Source organism: Leucoraja erinacea, chromosome 8 (genome assembly GCF_028641065.1).
Source record: "Leucoraja erinacea ecotype New England chromosome 8, Leri_hhj_1, whole genome shotgun sequence".
Taxonomy (NCBI): Eukaryota; Metazoa; Chordata; class Chondrichthyes; order Rajiformes; family Rajidae; genus Leucoraja; species Leucoraja erinaceus.
The window spans coordinates 23,039,636-23,059,423 of NC_073384.1; the positions used below are offsets into that span (position 1 = coordinate 23,039,636).

General features: G+C 44.0%; 1 protein-coding gene across 4 annotated transcripts in view; it reads left to right on the forward strand.

Annotated features, from left to right (window-relative positions):
- Nucleotides 1-210: 210 nt before the first annotated feature.
- LOC129699434 (kinesin-like protein KIF13B) overlaps nt 211-19,788 on the forward strand; it is a 181,054-nt gene continuing 161,476 nt past the window's right edge. For 3 of the 4 annotated variants that reach the window (XM_055639207.1, XM_055639209.1, XM_055639208.1), the window contains exon 1: nt 211-705. In XM_055639207.1, the coding sequence (XP_055495182.1) occupies nt 651-705 (55 nt within the window). In that variant the 5' untranslated portion in view covers nt 211-650. The remainder of the gene's footprint in view (nt 706-19,788) is intronic. The other variant, XM_055639210.1, reaches the window with a different exon arrangement.

The window sequence follows — 19,788 nt, forward strand, 5'->3', positions numbered from 1 at the left end:
TGAACATCACATATTCCTTTTCTCAGGGACCGCTGCCCGACCCGCTAAGTTACTCCAGCTTTTTGTGTCCGCCAGCCGATCGGCGCTCCCTCTGCCAACCAACTGCCAACGGCCGATCCCTCGCGTTGCCTCCGGAAACAGCCGATCACTCGCGTCGCCTCCGGAAAATGCCGATCCCTCGCGTTGCCACGGAAATTGCCGATCACTTTCAAGCCTCCCGGAAACAGTCGATCCTTCGTGCCTCCGTCCGGAAATAACCGAAGTCTTTGGCTCATCCCCTCCGGCCGCTCCTGCTCCTCCTCCCCTCTGCCTCCAAAATTGTCTGCGGCCGCTGCCGCCGGCCTTCGGTTCGCTGCTGTCATGGCGATGTGTCGTGGTTTGAAACATGCAGCAGAACAGGTGAAACGGACGTGAAGATAGAGGAGAAGCACCTGAGCAGGAGCAAACAAAATCACCTCGGGACATAAAAGTTGCGAGCTTCTACTGAAGATCCGGAGTTGGTCGCCGGTTGCGTCGACATTCAGTATCATTGCTGACACTGATCCTCCACAATTCAACATCTTATTTAAATACGACGTGACTGTTTCAAAAGGGAGCCTGAAGGAAGTTTTGCTCGGAGTGGGAACTGCAAGCTTCATCGTGCCGGCGTCATGTCCGAATCCAACGTGAAGGTGGCGGTGAGGATTCGCCCCATGAACAGAAGAGGTAGAGATGTTCCACGTTATCACCGTCAAAAATTGCTTGTCCCACTGCATACCCTCCTCTTGGGTCACATCAGAGGATACTAACTCGTTGGGGTGGGGAGGAGGAGGTTGGGGGAGTTACGGTTTTAATTTAAGTTACCTTCACCGTCCAAAGTTTACCCTCTCCTGATGAATAAAGTTATGTCGTGTCGTACGAGTCTGCCTATAATTTAAATATTAAAGGATTTCATTAATCGTCATAAATATTGCGTTTGTTCTTGAATGTTTTGCTGATGGCAACACCCGAGATTAGATTTCTTCGCGAGGTTTTGCCTCGGATTCCCAAATCACTTTTGATTGCAGAGAAATCTGAAATTGTCTCAAGTTGGCAGGTTTTGACGTATCTATACTTTTCGTTTATCGTTGGGGGAGGTGGTTATTTTATAAGTTTGGGCGGAGGAAAGAAAATCGAGGGCAAGTTGAGTCATTTCATGAATAAAACAAATAAGCTGCTTCTGGCTAACTGCTGGGATCACCTGTTGACTGGATTCTGTTGAAGTTATTTATTCCAGCCATTGACCTTGAGGGGCTACTGTTGTGTTTGTTTCTTGCTCTGATAAAGTCCCTTTCTCGGTTACTGCTTAAATTATTGAAGTTGAAGTGATTGTTTTTCTATAGTAGCACGAACATGAGCAAGTGGTTCATTTGGTTTCGGAATCTATATTTTGTTTAAATAGCCATAGGTTTTTCATGTTTAGCTTTGGTCAACCTCTCTCGCCACCCACTCCTCCCCCCCCCACCCACCCCTTCCCGGTTTTATGTTTGTTTTTTGTTTAATTTTTAACAATGCAAACCAAAAGCAAGATATTTTTTCCTGATTGTAACTGATTTTCCTTTCTGAATGGGGAAACAATTATACAGTTCCTCAGCTGACTAGAGCTGCTTTGTGCTTTGACCAGAGATTTCCTGCTTAATTCTTTGAACGCTTTTGTCTCTTTTAATTAAAACTCTGTTGCCTCTGTATCACAAGCCAAACTCTAACATTAATTCACCTTTTTGGGAGGACACAACTAGTCAAATGCCAAATAAATGTTTTTTTTTAATTTTAATATATTCCCACTTGCATTCATTATGTTGATACTATGTACTGAGATATAGTGAAAAACTGCATGACCTCCAGTCAAATCATACTGTATATACTTGCAATAAAACCTTACTTAAGGACAACAGGTAGTGAATTGAAAGAGAAAGATACCAGAGTGCAGAATATATTTTCGCAGCATTATAGCATTCGTTACAGAGAAAGTGCCGATAAAAAAAATATTTTGTGCTTTTAACAAGCTATTTTGCAGGAGCAAAATATGATGTAAAGAACTGTCGTCCTAGCTTGTTGTAAAGGCCTCTTGCACCCTTTCTTTATTTTCTCCTCCATCCCTATGACAGTGGTAGCTTTCACCAACATAGCTTTGATGAGATGCACACCTTTGCCTTACTCAAATATAGGGTCATATGTGATAGAAGCAGAATTAGGCCATTCAGCCCTTCAAGTCCACTTCGCCATTCATTTGTGGCTGATCTATCTCTCCCTCCTAACTTCTCCCCATAACCCCTGATCCGTACTAATCAAGAATCAATCTATCTGCCTTAAAAATATCCTTAAAAAAAAAAAGCCTCCACGGCCTCCTGTGGCATAGAATTCCACAGATGCACCACCCTCTGTCTAAAGAAATTCTTTCTCATTTCCTTCCTGAAGGAACGTCCTTTAATTCTGAGGCTATGACCTCTAGTCCTAGACTCTCTCGCTCACGGAAATATCCTCTTCACATCCACTCGATACAAGCCTTTCACTGTTCAGTACGTTTCAATGAGGTCTCCCCTCGTTCTCCTAAATTCCAATGAGTTCAGGCCCAGTGCAGCCAAACGCTGCCCTATTCTTCATGAGGAAATGTGTGGCGATGTCTGGCAGTCGATGGCATGTTTTGGAGTAATATAACCATATAACAATTACAGCACGGAAACAGGCCATCTCGGCCCTACAAGTCCATGCCGAACAATTTTCTTTTTTTCTCCTTAGTCCCACCTGCCTGCACTCATACCATAACCCTCCATTCCCTTCTCATCCATATGCCTATCCAATTTATTTTTAAATGATACCAATGAACCTGCCTCCATCACTGGGAGCTCATTCCACACCGCCACTACTCTCTGCGTAAAGAAGATCCCCCTCATATTACCCCTAAACTTCTGTCCCTTAATAAAGTCCAATCTGGAAAGAGGAAAGCTAGCAAGTCATGGAGGGGAGTAGAAGGGGAGGGGGAGGGGGAGGGGGGTGGCGGGTTGGTTGGAGGTTACTTAAAATGTGCGAGTTCAATGTTCATACTATTGGGTGTAATGTACCCAAGCAGAATATGAGGCGCTGTCCCTGAGCATGTGGCCTCGCTCAGATAATAGAAGAGGCCCAGGACAGAAAGCCCAGTATGGGAAGAGGAATTAAAATGGTTTTCAAAAGAGAGATGCAGCCTCTCCTGTCTCCCCATTTAGCTGAAATGCTCCACCCCAGGCAACATATTCTGGTGGACACTGACAGACACAAAATGCTGGAGTAACTCAGCGGGTCAGGCAGCATCTCTGGAGAGAAGGAATGGGTGACCTTTCGGGTCGAGACCCTTCTTCATGGTGAACCTCCTTGATATGCGAAGACCAGAGATATACACAGTACGCTAGCTAGTTGTGCTTAATTATTTGTTTACATAATTGCCCTTTTATACTCTGGCCTGCCTGTCATTGCATCATGCTACCACACTGCTATTTGCATTTGTGGTTCACCAACATTATTCCATATACTTTCTACATTTACATACATACATTCTAACCTATCTTTATATTCCATATAGTTCTTCCTAATCTGAATCATAGGGATATGGAGATATACAAACTGGAAACAGGCCCTTGGGCTCACAGTCTGTGTTGACTGTCGACCACCCATTTATGCTGATTCTGCATTAATCACGCTTTTTATTCTAACCATATAACCATATAACAATTACAGCACGGAAACAGGCCATCTCGACCCTTCTAGTCCGTGCCGAACACATAACCTCCCCTAGTCCCATATACCTGCGCTCAGACCATAACCCTCCATTCCCTTTCCATCCATATAACTGTCCAATTTATTTTTAAATGATAAAAACGAACCTGCCTCCACCACCTTCACTGGAAGCTCATTCCACACAGCTACCACTCTCTGAGTAAAGAAGTTCCCCCTCATGTTACCCCTAAACTTCAGTCCCTTAATTCTCATGTCATGTCCCCTTGTTTGAATCTCCCCTACTCTCAGTGGGAAAAGCTTATCCACGTCAACTCTGTCTATCCCTCTCATCATTTTAAAAACCTCTATCAAGCATAGGAGCAATTACCATTCACCTACACACTAGGAGCAATTTACAACAACCAAGTAACCTACCACCAACATATCTTTGGAATTTGGGAAGAAGCAGGAGCACCCAGAGGAAATGTCACGCGGTCACAGGAGGGGACACGCAAATTCCACAGCAGCAGAAGGCCGCGGCCTTTGTTTGGCAGGACGCAAGACCTGGAGAAAGCTGCCACTGAGCCGACCCCTGCTCATTGGACCCGACGGATCACAGCCTGGAAGGGGAAGCCCACCGAGCTGGCCCCTCCCATCCCCTGAAGACCAGAGATCAGGAGGAGGTAGCCGGTTGGAGAGGAGAGCTTACCTGGCATGGGCACCACATAAAATCTAGAGCGTGGACTGGATTTTGAAAATAGCGCCAAAACCTGGTGCCTCTTGCATGCGGAATCAGTAGGCTATTTCTGGATACATCCCTGGTGCTTTGAGTCAGGCTCTGCGTTGTCACTGTGCTGCCCATTGAATGTTCTACCTCATCCATCCCTAGTACCATCGACCACTTTCACATCTGCTTCTGGATTCTGGTGTTTATTGTCATGCTAATTTAATTAAGCCGTCCCCAGTCACACTAAAGATCCTCCCTGCAAGAACATTGTCTCAGTTTTATTGAAGTGCGGCACGTCTGTTTGCAAAAGAAAAGGTGCCTCCCACTTTAGAACTGATCACAAATGTCCCAAGTCTCTGAAGGCCTCCCACTGCACAGTGCCTCACAGCACGTACTAATTCTCTTTCTTTTCCAATTTTCCTCCACTGGCACAGATGATGTGGTCCTTGCTGAAATCTTCACGTAATCTCTCAGAACAGACCACTGGTTACATTTGCAGCCTCCCTGGTCTCTGGATGAGTTCCACATTAGACATAAAAACAGTTTTTACCCATGAGTAGTTGCTAAAACAGCCAAAAAATCTGTAGCCTCCCTTTGATCTGGTATTTTGTTGGTTCACATGTTTGATTAATGGTGCTTTATCATTAATTTTTTATTATTATTAATGTTTAGTGTTTTCTGAGTCATTCGTAACTGTCACTGATGTCATGTTGTTACTTGTGGGCAGAGCACCAAGGCAAATTCCTTGTATGTGAATACTTGGCCAATAAACTTACTTACTTACATTAGGCAGTGAAAATGAATGAGGCACTTGAATATTTTTTTACCGATATTTAAAAAAGTTGATTTTATACACAATTTTATAAAATGCAATAACATATTCCTATAGAGGTGGCTTACCTCTGTTTTCTTGGTGGTATATCTCGTATCAAGATTTTATTTCAATAAAAATAATGCTTCTTTTGGATTATTTTATGTTCGTGGAACGTAAATGGTGCAGCACTTTCTCGGGCATGATTTCAAAGAATTGCTGAAGGCAGATGCTGGCAGAATTCAATCGTTTGCAAACAAATAGTGTGTTGTTTTCAGTGTCGGAAAGACCAATTCAGCATCTTTTCTTGACAAAAAGTTGACTGTGATGTTGCCCAAATGCTTATATCCATTAACACTTCAGTTAGGCATGTCTAACACAATTAGGTTTGTGAGCTGCATTCAGAGGAAGAAAAATAACTATTATATTCTTCACATCTTTGTGACATGTTAAAATGCTCAATAGATGGATAATTTTGGTTTAGTTTAAGTAATAGTTAAATTCGCCATCAAATTTGTCCAAATCAATCGCCCACCGACAGAAAGAGAGGCCAGACTTGCATTTTTCGTTTGCACTTTTCATGAACTGGGAGTTTCCAAGAATACTTAACATTTGTTGAACTACTGCCTGGATGAACATTCAAGTGCTGAAGTAACTCAGCAGATTAGGCAGCATCTCCAAAGGACCCTTTTTTAGACTGTTAGCAGTGGGAAGATAGGTGGGAGCAGGACAAAGCCAGGCAAAAGGTTAGTTGATACAGACTATAATATCCTCTATCAACTCTTTCCCCACCCAACCCCCATCAACTACTACAATCAGTCTGAAGAAGGATCCTGACCCGAAACATCACCTATTCATGTCCTCCAGAGATGCTGTCTGACCTGCTGAGTTACTCCAGATCTTTTTTTACACTAGTATCTGCAGTGTCTCATGTCCACAGTCATGATGAGAATATCGTCTTCTTGGGAAGTCCATTGAGATTGATAACTTGAATTCCGTTTTTTTTCTGAATGACTGATGATGCCATTGTGAGTCAGATGGGGCAGGAAGTGCCTGACGAAATAGGGGGTGAAAGAGGAATGATGCACGGAATTGAGGTCCTCAGTCCTGTGCCTCATGATCCATATCAAACTGTCATAGACCAGAGACTGCTGGGAGTTAGTGGGGATGCTGTATTTTCCTTTTCAAGAAGGCTTTCTGCACATTGTTGAACCTTTACCTCTGTCCACCTTGGCATATCATGTCTGGTGTTAGGCAATGTGGTCTTTCTTATGAAGTCCACTGAGTGTAACCAGGGCTTCATTGCTGTGGATGTTAGCCTGGAAGAGGACACTGATGTAAGTTTTACGTTTTTTTGCCAATACAGGTGCACAACCTTTTATCCGAAAGCCTTGGGACCAGACACTTTTCGTAATTCAGAATTTTTCGGCTTTCGGAATGGAAGATTTTTAACGTAGGTTTTAACGGCTGGCTCAGTGGTAGAGTGCTCGGCTCATATCCGCAAGGTCGCGAGTGTGCGCCTAGATCCCGGCAGTTACTCGATCGCGAGTTTGAGCCTTCAATGTAGTTTTTCCTTGCAGAATAGGAGAGAATAGGGTTAGGCTGGGATCATTCTCTGCGAGATGATCTTAGTGCGGGAGACAAGTGTAGGAGAGGTGTACTGACTGTGTGGGCAGAACTTTGGAAGTGATTGCCCACCATTCTCAAAAGCCGCTGTGTCTCCCTGTCCCTCCAACTCCAGAGGAATCCGCTCCCCGATGGGCCGCTACGGCGACAAGTGGCAGTTCGCCCACAGCCCGAGCTGCGGGACCCCAAGAACAAGACGTACCTTGCACACCATCAGCTTCTGCGTGTTCCTCTGGAGTTGGAGCGGGGCTGGGCTGGAGTTGCTGATCTGGGATCTCCGTGCTTGCAGTGGGCCTTGGGGTCGGTGTCCCGATGAGGGGGCGCAGCTCGGGCTGTGGGCGAACTGCCACTTGTCACCGTATCGGCCCATCGGGGAGCGGCTTCTGGTGGTCCTGACGTCTCTCAGCTCCTGTCCAGAGGGGTGGCCGGAGACGTCAGGACCAACAGGAACCCGCTCCCCGATGGGCCGCTACAGCGACAAGTGGCAGTTCGCCCACAGCCCGAGCTGCGGCCCCTCATCCGCAACACGGGTTCCTCTGGAGTTGGAACGGGGCTGGGCTAGAATTGCTGCTGGCTGTGCATCTCTGGGATCTTCGTGCTTGCAGTCGGAGTCCCGTTGGTCCTGACGTCTCCGGCCACCCCCCTGGACTGGAGCTGAGACTAGGAAATGTACCGCCCTTGCCCCCTCCCTCTGCAACTGCAAACAACCCCATAGTTCCCAGTCTCAGCTCCTGTACAGGGGGGTGGCCGGAGACATCACAGCCCGAGCTGCGCCGCCTCATCCGCAACCCCAAGACCAAGACGTACCTTGCACACCATCAGCTACTGTCCCTACGGGGAGCGTGTTCCTCTGGAGTTGGAACGGGGCTGGGCTGCTGCTGGCTGTGGGTGTCTGGGATCTCCGTGCTTGCAGTGGGCCTGGGGGTCGGTGTCCCGTTGGTCCTGACGTCTCCGGTGACTGGCACTGACCTGCTGGCATCGCCGACGTGAAGACAGTGCAAAGCCCCCGCGCCGGTGCAATGGGCGGGAGCTGGAGAGGGGAGGGAAGGGGTCACACACATGGCCGGGAAGCAGAGGGGTGTAGGTGGGGTGAAACTGAAGGGAGCGACAATCTGCTGCTGCCTGCCCGCTGAGTTTAAAAAGTTCCCACGCAAGACTCACGATACACTGTGTATCGTGAGTCTACCGTGGGAACTTATTAACTCAGCGGGCAGGCAGCAGCAGATTGTTAATTATTAACCCTCCCGCACAATATACCCTCACCTTCTCTTTTATGAATGGGGATTTAGTTCCCCTTTCTTCGAGGACCGACCGGAGGTTCCGCTGTCACCTCTGCGGGCCGCCCTCGGTGAACGTCTTAAAGGACCTTTCTTCAAGGACCGAAAAAATGTCCGCTATTCGGAGCTTTTCGTTATTTGGAACTTCGGATAAAAGGTTGTGCACCTGTACTGCAATATTTGGATATCTTTCCAGTGCCTTGAGGTGCCTGCTACAGCTAGCCCAGGTTTCAGAAGCATACAGAAGGGGAGGGCTCAGTGCAGGTCTGAGGTCTTGATCCTCACACATCTTCGTCATTAATCAAGCAAAGGGTTTCTGGTGCATCGCAAGCTGTGGTTAGGTTTGGCATTGATATCTGTCACACTGAGAATTGCTCTGGAGAAACAGGATGAGTTATAAGTTTCTATGGGTCTACCTATGAGCATGTATTGTCAAAGAGTATGTTGCATCAGGGGCAGGTTAGTAGAGGATATTTCTCCTGTGTATGTTGAATCAAAGGCTTGTTCTTCATATCCTTCAGAAATGATGGCTTAGGGCTCAGGCAGACCCATCACCTTCCATATGGAAAAAGTTGCCCCTCAGGTTCCTATTTAATCTTTCCCCTCTCACCTCAAATTTATGTCCTCAAGTTCTTGATTCTCCTACTCTGGGTAAAAGACTGTGCATGCACCCTATCTAATCCCCTTATGATTTTATACACCTCTATAAGATCACCTCTCAGCCACGTTTATTCCAAGGAATGGGACATCTAGCTTGCCCAACCTCTCCCTATAGCTCATGCCCTCAAGTCCTGGCAACATCCTTGTACATCTTCTCTGCACTCTTTCCAAATTAATGACATCCTTCCTATAACGGGTAACGAAAAATGAACAGAATATTCCAAATGTGGCCTAACCAACGTCTTGTACAACTGTGGCATAACACCCCAACTTCTATATTCAATACCCTGCCTGATGAAGGCCAATATAGCGAAAGCCTTCTTAACCACTCTATTTACCAGTGACGCTACTTTCAAGGAACTTGGTACCTGCACGCCATAAATCCTCTATTCTACACTCATTCTCTATGCCCTGGTTTGTCTTCCCAAAATGCAACTCCTCGCACTTTTTCTCTGCATTCAAACTCATTAACCATTCTTCCAACCACGTTCCCAGCTGATCAATAGGTTGTTGTAAGTTTTAACCATCTTCACTGTCTAGTATACCACTCAGATACTGCAAACGTACTAATTGTGCCTTTTACATTCTCATCTTAATCGCTGATATAAACCACAGACAACAATGGGCCCAGCTCCAATACCCTGAAGCACACCACTAGACATGGGCCTCCAGTCTAAAAAACAAGCTTCCACCATTAATCTCTGCTTCCTTCCATGAAATCGGTTCTCTATCCAGTATACAGTACTGAAGGTTGATTTCTCCATCCCACTTCCGAATTAGGACTAGCAGAGAATGTGACTAATGGATTTTTATGCAATTTAACCTCCCCAATCAAACTTGAGCCTAAAGGTGCACAAACAAGTTGAATCGGCAGTAAGGCAGGCAAACACAATTTTAGTATTTATTTCAAGAGGTCTAGAATACAAGAACAGGGATGTAATGCTGAGGCTTTATACGGTGCTGGTCAGGCCGCATTTGAAGTATTTTTGGCACCATATCTGAGGAAGGATATGCTGGCTCTGGAGCGCGTCAAGAGGAGATTTACCAGAATGATGATCCCAGGAATGAGTGGGTTAACATATGATGAGCGTTTGACGGCACTGGGCCTGTACTTGCAAGAGTTTAGAAGGAAGAGGGAGGATCTCATTGAAATTTATCGAATAGTGAAAGGTTTGGATAGAGTGGATGTGAATGTTTTCACTAGTGGGAGAGTCCAGGACTAGAGGTCATTGCCTCACAACTAAAGGACGTTTATATAGGAAGGAGATGAGGAGGAATTTCTTTAGCCAGAGGGTGATGAATCTTTGGAGTTATTTGCCACAGAAGGCTGTGGAGGCCGCGTGAATAGATATTTTTAAGGCAGGGATAGATAGATTCTTGATTAGTACGAGTGTCAAGGGTAATGGGGAGAAGGCAGGAGAATGGGGGAGTAGACTTGATGGGCCAAATGGCCTAATTCTTCTCCTATCACTTATGACCTTATAACAGAAGCGTTTTGATGAAGCCAAGTTGAGATGGTTGTATTTGGTTTCAATAATGTCATTGTTACTGTATTTGCTTATCAGGAGTCTTTAAACAGGATATCATTTGTTTATCTATATCTGTATTTTCACATTTGAAGCTACTTAAAAGTTGGAACAACCATTAAATGTGAACATTGTGGCGTCAGCCTATACACAGATGTATATGGTCGAACCCTCATCAGTAGGTACGAGGGCTGGCACGTAACATCATGGGCTAGGGGGTGTGTCCTACTACTTAAGGTTATCTCACCTCGAGACCTTAGGATTCCACAGGTAGCTGAGCCCGAGAGAACAACCTCGCTCAGCTACAGCAGCAATAATAATTATGTTAACGGACCAACGTAACATGTAACACCTGAATAAAACTACAGTTTGAACCTGCCTGACGTATGGCCTTATTCACCACGTTTGGTGCCGCTACATTGGTGACCCCCGACTATCCAAATTAAAATTTGGATTTCCCCTGACGCACGCAGCCTCGGGAGATCTGATGTCTGCAGCCGGCTGCCCAGCCCTGCAGAACAACGCTGCCACCAACCCTGCAGTAAGGTATGCCGCTACATCTGGGGCTGCCACCGCTTTCCCACCAGCTGCTGTTCACCGGACCTGAGAAGCCGCGGCTGCCACCGCTCTCCCGCTCCCGGCAACGGACCAGGCCCCACATTCAACCCCCACATTGTTTATTGCACAAACTTGGGTCCAGCATCCTCCTTGTAGCATCCTCCTTGTACAGACTGCTGTCTCTGAACCCTTCTATTTGCTCTTGGTTGTGGGTCAATTCAAGGCTGCCAAGACCAATGGAGGGGCCTGGTTAACTTTTATTATTCCTGGTCCTGATATGTAACTCCTGAAGAAATTGCTTCATTCAGAAGAGAGATCTCGATTTGAAACATCACCTATCCATGTTCTGACAAATGTTGCCTGTTCAAATTCTGTATGGAATCTTTCTCTTTTGGTCTTCCAACATAAACATTATTTGCTGTGCCAGGGCTCTGAGAAATGGTGACATTACCGTGCCTTAACTGGCTGTAAATATGTATTAATTCTACACAATGTTCTGCATGCCCAGGATATGTTTCCATTAATATTTGCATGGAAGTGCTTTGAATTTATTACATTGGATCGCAAGCCTTTGCTGTACATGTCCATCGTGAAGTTTTGGGCATATATCTCAAGCTGCTGATACTAACTGCTTGACATTCTGAATTGGGATTCAGATGTCAGTGAGGCTATAATGTTAAATTAGGCCTTTTCAACTTGCAAGCAAACAAACTTAAAACTTGACAAATCAATAGGTATGTAACCCATGCAAAAATGACTGACTGGTTGAGGGTTCAAAAGTTTGAGAATCTGACTGGTAGAGCAAAAACTAACAGATTAGTTGCTAATAGAAACATAGAAAATAGGTGCAGGAGTAGGCCATTCGGCCCTTTGAGCCAGTACTGCCATTCAATATGATCATGACAATTCCAAAATCAGTACCCCATTCTTGCTTTTCCCCCATATCCCTTAATTCCATTAACCCTAAGAGCTAAATCTAACAGTCTCTTGAAAACATAGAAACATAGAAATTAGGTGCAGGAGTAGGCCATTCGGCCCTTCGAGCCTGCACCGCCATTCAATATGATCATGGCTGATCATCCAACTCAGTATCCCGTACCTGCCTTCCCTCCATACCCTCTGATCCCCTTAGCCACAAGGGCCACATCTAACTCCCTCTTAAATATAGCCAATGAACAAACATCCAATGAATTGGCCTCAATTGCCTTCTGTGGCAGATAATTCCACAGATTCACAACTCTCTGGGTGAAAAAGTTTTTCCACATCTCAGTCCTAAATGGCCTAACCCTTATTCTTAAACTGTGACCCACGTTTCTGGACTTCCACAACGTCGGGAACATTTTTCTGCATCTAGCCTGTCCAATCCCTTAAGAATTTTATATGTTTCTATAAGATACCCTCTCATCCTTCTAAATTCCAGTGAATACAAGCCCAGTCGACCCATTCTTTTCTCATATGTCAATCCCACCATCCCGGGAATTAACCTGGTGAATCTACGCTGCACTCCCTCAATAGCAAGAATGCCCTTCCTCAAATTAGGAGCAAAACTGCACACAATACTCCAGGTGTGGTCTCACCAGGGCCCTGTACAACTGCAGAAGGACCTCTTTGCTCCTATACTCTTGTTATGAAGACCAATATGCCATTAGCTTTCTTCACTGCCTGCTATGCCTGCATGCTTACTTTCAGTGACTGATGTACAAGGACACCCAGGTCTTGTTGCACCTCCCCTTTTCCTAATCTGACACCATTCTGTAGAAGGGTCTCGACCTGAAATGGCACCCATTCCTTCTCTCCAGAGATGCTGCCTGTCCCACTGAGTTACCCCAGCTTTTTGTGTCTATCTTCGGTTTAAACCATTATCTGCAGTTCTTTCTTACACCATTCAGATAATAATCTGCCTTCCTGTTCTTGCCATCAAAGTGGATAACCTCACATTTATCCACATTATACTGCATCTTCCCACTCATCCAACCTATCTAAGTCACCCTGCAGCCCCATAGCATCCTCCCCACAGCTCACTCTGCCACCCAGCTTTGTGTCATCCGCAAACTTGGAGATGTTAAATTTAATTCTCCCGTCTAAATCATTAATATATATTGTAAATAACTGGGGTTCGAGCACTGAGCCTTGCGGCACCCCACTAGTCACTGCCTGCCATTCTGAAAAGGACCCGTTAATTCCTACTCTGCTTCCTGTCAGCCAACCAGTTCTCTATCCATGTCAATACCCTACCCCAATACCATGTGCTCTAATTTTGAACACTAATCTCTTGTGTGGGACCTTGTCAAAGGCTTTTTGAAAGTCCAGATACACCACATCCATCCATTCTACTTGTTACATCTGCAAAAGATTCAAGAAAATTAGTCAAGCTTGATTTCCCATTCAAAAATCCATGCTGACTTTTACAAATCCTGTCACTGCTTTCCAAAAATCTTCAATAATTGACTCGAGCATCTTCCCCACTACCGATGTAAGGCTAACTGGTCTATAATTCCCTGTTTTCTCTCGTAAAAAGAGGGGTTGCATTGGCTACCCTCCAGTCCACAGGAACTGATCCAGAGTCGAGAGAACATTGGAAAATGATCACCAATGCATTCACGAGTTCTAGGGCAACCTCCTTGAGTACTCTGGGATGCCGACCATCAGGCCCTGGGGATTTATCTGCCATCAGTCCCAACAGTTTACCTAATGCCATTTCCTGACTAATGTTGACTCCCTGCAGTTCCTCCCTCCCACTCGATCCTCGGTCCACTAGTATTTCTGGGAGATTGTTTGTGTCTTCCTTAGTGAAGGCAGAACCAATGTACTAGTTTAACTGTTCTGCCATTTCCTTGTTTCCCATTATAAATTCACCCGTTTCTGACTGTAAGGAACCTACATTTGTCTTCACTAATCTTTTGCTCTTCACATAACCGGAGATGGATAAGAGCTTCAGGTCCTGTGCCTGCTTCATTTAAGTTTGAGGAAGAACTCTTCAATAAGTATGTGGAAATTTCGTCACCTATAAAGCATTGGGATATATCGTAGAGGCAACAATGCAGGTATCTAAAGATTACAAGAAGGATAGTATATTCAAGGTTTTACTATTTCATTTATTTTGATACAATCATGAAAGCAGTAGATTGGGTAGATGCACATTAGGGTCTCTTGCCCAGAGTAGGTGAATCGAGGACTAGAGGACATAGTTTAAGGTGAAGAGTAAAAGATTTAATAGGAATCTGAGGGGTAACTTTTTCACACAAAGGGTGATAAACTTGATAAACCAGATATCTGGTATTTTATGTTGAAGTCTAGCCTTTTGGTTCTTAATATCATCATGACTAGAGATTCAGTAACTTTTATTTTTTTGACCTTACAGATCAGAGGTGTGGACAGAAAAGAAATATAAGAATCTAATTGAGTTTCCTTGTTGATTTTTTCCCCCCTTCTTAATTATGTTCACCTATTGGTGGGTCAAGGTCAAGGTGGGGCACATATATTTCAAATAAGGCACTTTGCATATAAGTGGTAATGGTTATTGGTAGATTGCTGAGGGCCATCAGTATCACATTTAACACTGGCTGAATTCTACTAAATTAGCAGACGTCATGAAGGGGCTTTATTATTCAGTTTAGTTTAGCAGGTAATCGGGACATATCATTAAGATGAACTGTCAGAGAACACCAACACAGTGAATATGCTCATTTAAAGATGTTGGGAAATCACTCTTGCATTGCATATATTCTTGTTGTGACTGATAATTACATGACGAGAGTTATATAACTTGTTTGCTAAATTGATTGCATACTACATCCTTTTGTTATGCCAATGACAAGCTACGTTTTTGAAGTTACCAATGATAAGCAGTGGGATTTAAAGGTGCAAATTAACTGAGCTGTTTGTATTTATTATGAGCATTCCTTGCTGCCGCATTATACAGGAAAGCTGTCAAGTGTACATTGTACCTTCTTTGGTGTAATGTTTTTTTTAAGATTACTGTGAAGATTTCCCATGGCTTAATGGATAAATACACTGGTGCTGTTTGTGAAATTCCCTAACTAATATTTATCCTTTGCTCAATCTTGCTAAAAAAGAATATCTGGACATTTGGAGGAGCTTGCTTTGTACAAATGGATCATATTACAAAGTAACGAGTCGTCAAAATATATTTCATTGGTTCTAAGGTGCTTTGGTACATCCTGACACAGATCTGAAAGATACCATATCATTTTCAAGTTTTTTTATATGTGGACATCTGCACAGGAAATCAAGGCAGTGATTGCAGGCCTGTGACCTCTGCTGAAAATGTATTTGTGTGGAGTGGAGTTTGGAATATTTTTGCTTATGCCCATGCCTCACCTCCTCTAAACTTGCAACCATGCTGAAAATCAGAAGTCTGATATTCTTTGTCGAGCAAGAACCCATTAATCAAGAGGGAGGTGGTATACGACGCAGTACAGATGTTAACATACTGCTTTTTGGTTCTGAATAAGCACTGTTTCATGAATATTTTGTTTAGCTGGTTATAAATTGTTAAAGGAGGCACAAGAGCCTGCAGTTTCTGGAACGTGGAGCTAAAAAGAAGAGGCCCTGATGTGTTCCCTGAAGTGGGGCCTTGACCTGAAACGTGAACCATTCCTTAACCTCCACAGATGCTGCTTGAGTTCCTCCAACAGTTTTTTTTTTTGCGGTGAGTTGCTAATGAGTTCTTTATGAAGTAATGAAAGTTGTGAAGGGCGAGTCTCTGTGAACTACTATTACTTCACAACCAGTTGTTACTGTATATGTTTCACCACAGTGTGACTTGACTCGGAGGAGATCAGTTTATATTTGTATGTTCAAAGTATGTAAATGACACTGACAATGCCATGGTTACTATCCAGTTGTAGCTGCTCTGGGGGATAGTCTGATATCAGCCTGGACCCTGTGTGGGTGATGGATCACTTCCCTTAAAATCACTTCCCCAAAATCTAATGGCTTTAAATCACAGACGAAGTGTGGTTAGAAAGTATATACAGGCTTTGAAAATGTCACCTACTTGTCAGCCCACAAATTAAATGACTTGTTGAATGTAATTTTGCACCAATTTACATAGAAACATAGAAACATAGAAATTAGGTGCAGGAGTAGGCCATTCGGCCCTTCGAGCCTGCACCGCCGTTCAATATGATTATGGCTGATCATCCAACTCAGTATCCCGTACCTGCCTTCTCTCCATACCCCCTGATCCCCTTAGCCACAAGGGCCACATCTAACTCCCTCTTAAATATAGCCAATGAACTGGCCTCAACTACCCTCTGTGGCAGAGAGTTCCAGAGATTCACCACTCTCTGTGTGAAAAAAGTTCTTCTCCTCTCGGTTTTAAAGGATTTCCCCCCTTATCCTTAAGCTGTGACCCCTTGTCCTGGACTTCCCTAGCATCGGGAACAATCTTCCTGCATCTAGCCTGTCCAACCACTTAAGAATTTTGTAAGTTTCTATAAGATCCCCTCTCAATCTCCTAAATTCTAGAGAGTATAAACCAAGTCTATCCAGTCTTTCTTCATAAGACAGTCCTGACATCCCAGGAATCAGTCTGGTGAACCGTCTCTGCACTCCCTCTATGGCAATAATATCCTTCCTCAGATTTGGAGACCAAAACTGTACGCAATACTCCAGGTGTCATCTCACCAAGACCCTGTACAACTGCAGTAGAACCTCCCTGCTCCTATACTCAAATCCTTTTGCAATGAAAGCTAACATACCATTTGCTTTCTTTACTGCCTGCTGCACCTGCATGCCTACCTTCAATGGCTGGTGTACCATGACACCCAGGTCTCGCTGCATCTCCCCCTTTCCCAGTCGGCCACCATTTAGATAATAGTCTACTTTCCCGTTTTTGCCACCAAAATGGATAACCTCACATTTATCCACATTATACTGCATCTGCCAAACATTTGCCCACTCACCCAGCCTATCCAAGTCACCTTGCAGTCTCTTGGCATCCTCCTCACAGCTAACACTGCCCCCCAGCTTAGTGTCATCCGCAAACTTGGAGATATTGCCTTCAATTCCCTCATCCAGATCATTAATATATATTGTAAATAGCTGGGGTCCCAGCACTGAACCTTGCGGTACCCCACTAGTCACTGCCTACCATTGTGAAAAGGACCCGTTTACTCCTACTCTTTGCTTCCTGTTTGCCAGCCAGTTCTCTACCCACATCAATACTGAACCCCCAATGCCTTGTGCTTTAAGTTTGTATACTAATCTCTTATGTGGGACCTTGTCGAAAGCCTTCTGGAAGTCCAGATACACCACATCCACTGGTTCTCCCCTATCCACGCTACTAGTTACATCCTCGAAAAATTCTATAAGATTCGTCAGACATGATTTACCTTTCGTAAATCCATGCTGACTTTGTCCAATGATTTCACCACTTTCCAAATGTGATGCTATCCCATCTTTAATAACTGACTCTAGCAGTTTCCCCACTACCGATGTTAGACTAACTGGTCTGTAATTTCCCATTTTCTCTCTCCCTCCCTTCTTAAATCGTGGGTTGTTACTACAAGTGTACTACAGCTGTGTGAGGACAACAGGAAATGATCAAAAATGAGACATTAACGGTAAACAAGGTTTTGGTGATTTTTGTTATATACATTTTTCATTCAATTTACATCTCCCTTCAGGGATCACCTGTAAGCAGGAATGTTGAGGTCTTATGAGTTAATTAAAAGTTACATTTTATTGTCCAATGCATTTCGTATCCCCCAATGGACTTGCCAATATCTTGTAAATAATCCGCACAAGGATTATTGGTTGCTCTGTTTGCATGATTTTTTTTTTGCAAGTGGATTCAGCAAGTGGATTCAGCAAGTGGATTCAGCAAGTGGATTCAGCAAGTGGATTCAGCAAGTGGATTCAGCAAGTTTAGCAAGTTTAAAACTGATGCTGAAATCTTGAGTAAAACACTAATGCTGGAGTAACGCACCATCTGTGATGGAAAGGGACAGATGACATTTTGGGTTGGGAACCCTTCTTTATGCTCAGTTTAAAACTGATTATTTGGTTTCTTGCCTGTATGTTGTAAATGGAAGTAGGCGACATTTAGCTTAGTTGCTTTGGTTAGTTGACTTATTTATTGTCATGGGTACAGTGGAAAACATTTGTTTTGTATGCTGTCTAGGCAAACCATACTGTGCCTGAGTGCATTCAAACCATATGTGTAGGAAGGAACTGCAGATGCTGGTTTAAACCAAGTGATTTCTATGGTGTGTCATTGAAGACATGCCAAATTTATTTCGTCTTCTGTGGAAGTAGAGGCGTTGTTGTGGCTTACACATAGAACAGAACAGGAAGATGTCCCTCGGCCCCCAATGTCAGCGCCAAACATGATGTCAAGTTAAACTAATTTCTTCTGCCTGCATGTGATCCATATCCCTCCATTCCCTGCATATCTGCATGCCCATCTTCTATACCACTATTATATCTCCTTCGACCACCACCCCTGGCAGCGAGTTCCAGGCACCCACCACTCTTGTGTGAAGAACTTGCCTTGCATATCTCCTTTAAATTGTGTCCAATTTAGTTACTTTAAAACTATACCGTCTAATCTTTGACTTTTCCACCCTGGGAAAAAGTTCTGACTATCCTCTCTATGCCTCTCATAATTTTATATACTTCTGTCAGGTCTCCTCTCTACTTATGATATGTCAAAGTAAATAATCCGAGTGTCTAACCTCTTCTTATAACTAATACCCTCTAATCGAGGCAGCATTCTAGCAAATCATTTTTGCACCTTGTCCATAGCCTCCGGATCCTTCCTATAATGGGGTGATCAGAATTGTGCACAATACTCCAAATGTGGCCGGATCCAAGTCCTGTGAACCTGCAACATGACTTCCTCTGGTACTCAATGCTCCGACCAATCGAAGCCAAGCACAGCAAAGATCTTCAATCTATTTGTGTTGCCAATTTCAGGGAGCTATGGACTCAGACCTCAAGATCCCTCTATGCATCAATGTTGCTAAGCGTCTTACAATTAACTGTATACTTTCCCCCTTGCATTCTTCTGCCCAAAGCACAACACATCATACTTACTTGGATTATACTGCATATGCCATTCTTTAATTGCTGTAGCTGATCTATATCCTGCTGTATACTTTGACAGCCTTCTTCATTGTCCACAACTCCACCAATTTTGGTGTCATCAGCAAATTTATTTACCATCGCATCTACATTTACATTCAAGTCATTTATCACAACAGTAGAGATCCTTGCACTGATCCCTTCAGAACTCCTTTGGTCACAGACCTCCAGCCAGAATAACAACCCTCCATCATAACACTCTGTCTTCAATGATTAAGCCAGTTCTCAATCTAAATGACCAAGTCACTGTGAATCTCATGCATCTTAATCTTCTGGATCAGCTTACCATGGGGGACTTTATCAAATTTGTTACTAAAATCCAGGCAGACAACATCCACCGCCCCACCCTCATTGATCAACTTTGTCACCTCCTCAAACAATTTGAGGTCGTAATACCTGACTTGCCACGGATAATCTGTCTACATATCTGTTCCTCCATATCCATATGGATATTGGAAGGCCTATAGTATAATTTTATCTATTGGGCCTTTTTTAAAATTTTTCAGCTCTACCCATATTGCCTCAATGGAAGAAGCCTCTAGTATGCCGCCATGACGTCTCTATGATTCATAAAGCAACTCTTCTATCTCTTTTACCTCACACACTATCACGTCTGAAACTTCGAAACCCTAGAACATTGAGCTGCCAGTCCAGTCCCTCATGCAACCAGTTCTCAGTAACTGCAACAACAACGTAGTTCCAAGCACTCATCCAAGTTCATCTATTTAACATACTTTTACATTGAAATGAGCACTCCAGCTCATTGGTTCAAACGTATTG